The sequence below is a fragment of the Protopterus annectens genome, chromosome 13.part0 (genome assembly GCF_019279795.1).
Source record: "Protopterus annectens isolate FY-2018-M chromosome 13.part0, PAN1.0, whole genome shotgun sequence".
Lineage (NCBI taxonomy): Eukaryota > Metazoa > Chordata > Ceratodontiformes > Protopteridae > Protopterus > Protopterus annectens.
The window spans coordinates 1,014,031,026-1,014,033,794 of record NC_056747.1 but is presented as its reverse complement, the minus strand read 5'-3'; the positions used below and the strand labels follow the sequence as shown (position 1 = coordinate 1,014,033,794).

Genomic DNA, 2,769 nt, shown 5'->3' with positions numbered 1-2,769 from the left:
GAAAACAAACAAAAGCAGTACATTTTCAGTCCTTCATTATTTGCATTTCAGTGGATTGGCTTCCTTGCTACGGAGTGCACAGTGGTGCAGAGGTTAATGTTTAATGTTTCAGCAGAGGTGCAAGAGGTTCTCGTTCTCGGCTGGGGTGCTGTTCTGTGTGTTGCATGTTTCTCTCCCTGTGTCGTGTGGGTTTTCCTTCTCTCATTCCAAAGACATGCATCTGCATTTCTCCTCGGCCCTCGCTGAAAACAGGCTCTGTGGAACCTAGTCGGACATTCCCGGTCAACAAATGTTAAATAAATAAATAAAATAAATAAATAAAGGTTAATGACTTTGCACAAATTGAGTTCACTCTATTTTTTTTTATTTTACTTCGTATGTCTACTATATCAGTCAGTGGTTCTAACATTAATTCAGACTGTACACATCTAATGTGCCTTTCAGAAGCATATATAATAAACAAGATAACCTAGCATTATGGATAAAATTACTCCACCTCCTGTGACATCATACAGAACAGCATTACAACTGAATTTCTAGCACTTCCAGCACAGCACTGAACAGCAACACAGACGGTGACACTATTCATAACACAAGTTAAGGAAATGCTGTGTTCTGAGTAACACGGGAGTATAGTTACCCAATCAGATGAAAGGCAGTGAAACCTGAGCTGCTGAGGCATGCATCCAGCATGGAATTTCCAGCACTACAACAGGGACAGTCTCTGTATATATATTCACCAGTCATGAGCACAGGCTAACATCTCAGACGAAAAGAAAGAAACGTTTGCCACACTACAGACAACCAAACGACAAAATGGGTATCCTGCTGAGCAGAATCTATGAATCTTTGATGGGATTCAATGGGATGAAAGCGAGAATTCTGATGCTGGGTTTAGATGCTGCTGGTAAAACTACTGTTTTATACAAACTGAAATTGAATGAAGCCATCACCACTATCCCCACTATTGGATTCAATGTGGAAACCGTGGAACCTATGAGAAATGTGTCCTTCACAGTGTGGGATGTTGGTGGCCAAACAAAAATCAGAGCCTTGTGGAAACACTACTTCATGAACACGGATGGCTTAGTATTTGTGCTGGACAGTGCAGACCCAGAAAGATTTAATGAAGCCCGTGAGGAACTGGAAGCCATTCTGGATGATGACCAAATGCAGGGAGTACCTTTTGTGATTCTAGCCAACAAGCAGGACCTACCTGGCGCCCGACGTCCCTCAGAACTGGTGGATGCACTTTGCTTAAGAAAACTACATGGACATGAGTGGCATGTGCAGGGATGCTGTGCTGTGAATGGAGATGGACTGGTGGAGGGTCTGCATAGACTATCGGAGCTGGTAAAACAGAACAAGAAATAAACTTTTTACTGAAGTGATGACAACAAAGAACAATGAGCATGAGAATTAATTTATACTTCAGGTTGATTCAACACTAGTAGCAGACGTACCTGTGGAGTTTTCTCTTTTGGACAATTTAGATGGAATGTCAGACACTTACAGTATTACACTGCTTTAGCAAGATTACTTTTGTTATCTGCGACCATTTTTTTTTTTTGTTTTTGACTTGTCATTTTAAATTGTAATTAGATGGTGACAATATTTTATTACGTTTCTAGTCTTTTAAATGTATGCTGCTTATTTTTGCTATGTCTTGATAAAACGTTTTGTACACAGAAATACTTCATATGTCCTATTTTATTTCTTTAAATTATTTATTAAATAAAATTTAGTGTTTTTGATTAATATGATCATTCAGTGTGTCAACAATAATTATTCTAAAGAGCAGTTTCATTCTGCTCCACTTCTCTGATTCTTTCCTTTAGTACAATCCTGTTGCATCATCTGTGTTTTGACAGCCAGACCCTGCACATAGTGTGCATCATTGTTGCTCTAATTAGTTATTTTCTGATACCAACTTTTGTCTCTTCTGGAAAATTATAAAGAACACACAAATGCACTTCATTTAAATTCCTGTTTCTATCTGGTTTATATTTTTATTTTTCTCCTACACTAAGTGTAGAGGGGGACACCATCATGTCACCTTGTATGGTTTGATTCCTTCAGCCTCAGTTTGCCTGTTGTGTGACCCTTACCAAGTCAGTTAACCAAAGCTCCCAGAAAAGGGATACTTATGTCCAGTGGGCTTAGCCAGTAATCAGTCAGAGAGATGGATACATGGATAGATACACTTAGTTTTTAAATTCGTAAGAACACTTTAAACAATTAATATCTCTAAATTCACTTGTTAGCACTGCAGTGGGTATGTCTGACTCAGAATCACTGACCTAATGCAACCCTTTAACAGACTCTAGTCTTGTTTTCTCTTGTTTGTATTGTATTCATGTTGTGCATTTTGATACACATATTGATGTCTTCAGCCCAGACCCCATCAATTTATTTGTGAATACAATGATTGCTTCTTTTAATGGTTACCTGACTGTTATATGTATATAACCGTAATATGAACATATCTGATTCAGAGATATTCTCATTACTCATGCTAATTAGGTAATGTGGGTTAGTCAAATAGTGCAAAAATGAGAATCTCTGATTCAGACAAGGTAAAACTGCACAGAAGAATACCTTATTAACAGCTAAGTACTGTGTCTCTGAATTAAATACTGAACTGTCACAATTTCAGACCTGACTGTGCTGTTGCTCTCCACACCATCTCATGCATCAGGATAGTATAGGCATGCATGCTCACACACACACACACACACACACACACACACACACACACACACACACACA

At 38.5% G+C, this 2,769-nt stretch overlaps 1 protein-coding gene across 1 annotated transcript; it reads left to right on the top strand.

The window, feature by feature from the left end:
• The first annotated feature begins 542 nt into the window (after window positions 1-542).
• On the top strand, window positions 543-1,763 carry LOC122788087 (ADP-ribosylation factor 1-like). Its single transcript, XM_044055014.1, has one exon. The coding sequence runs from the start codon at window positions 817-819 to the stop codon at window positions 1,372-1,374; it is 558 nt and encodes a 185-aa protein (XP_043910949.1). The 5' UTR covers window positions 543-816; the 3' UTR covers window positions 1,375-1,763.
• The last annotated feature ends 1,006 nt before the right edge of the window (window positions 1,764-2,769 follow it).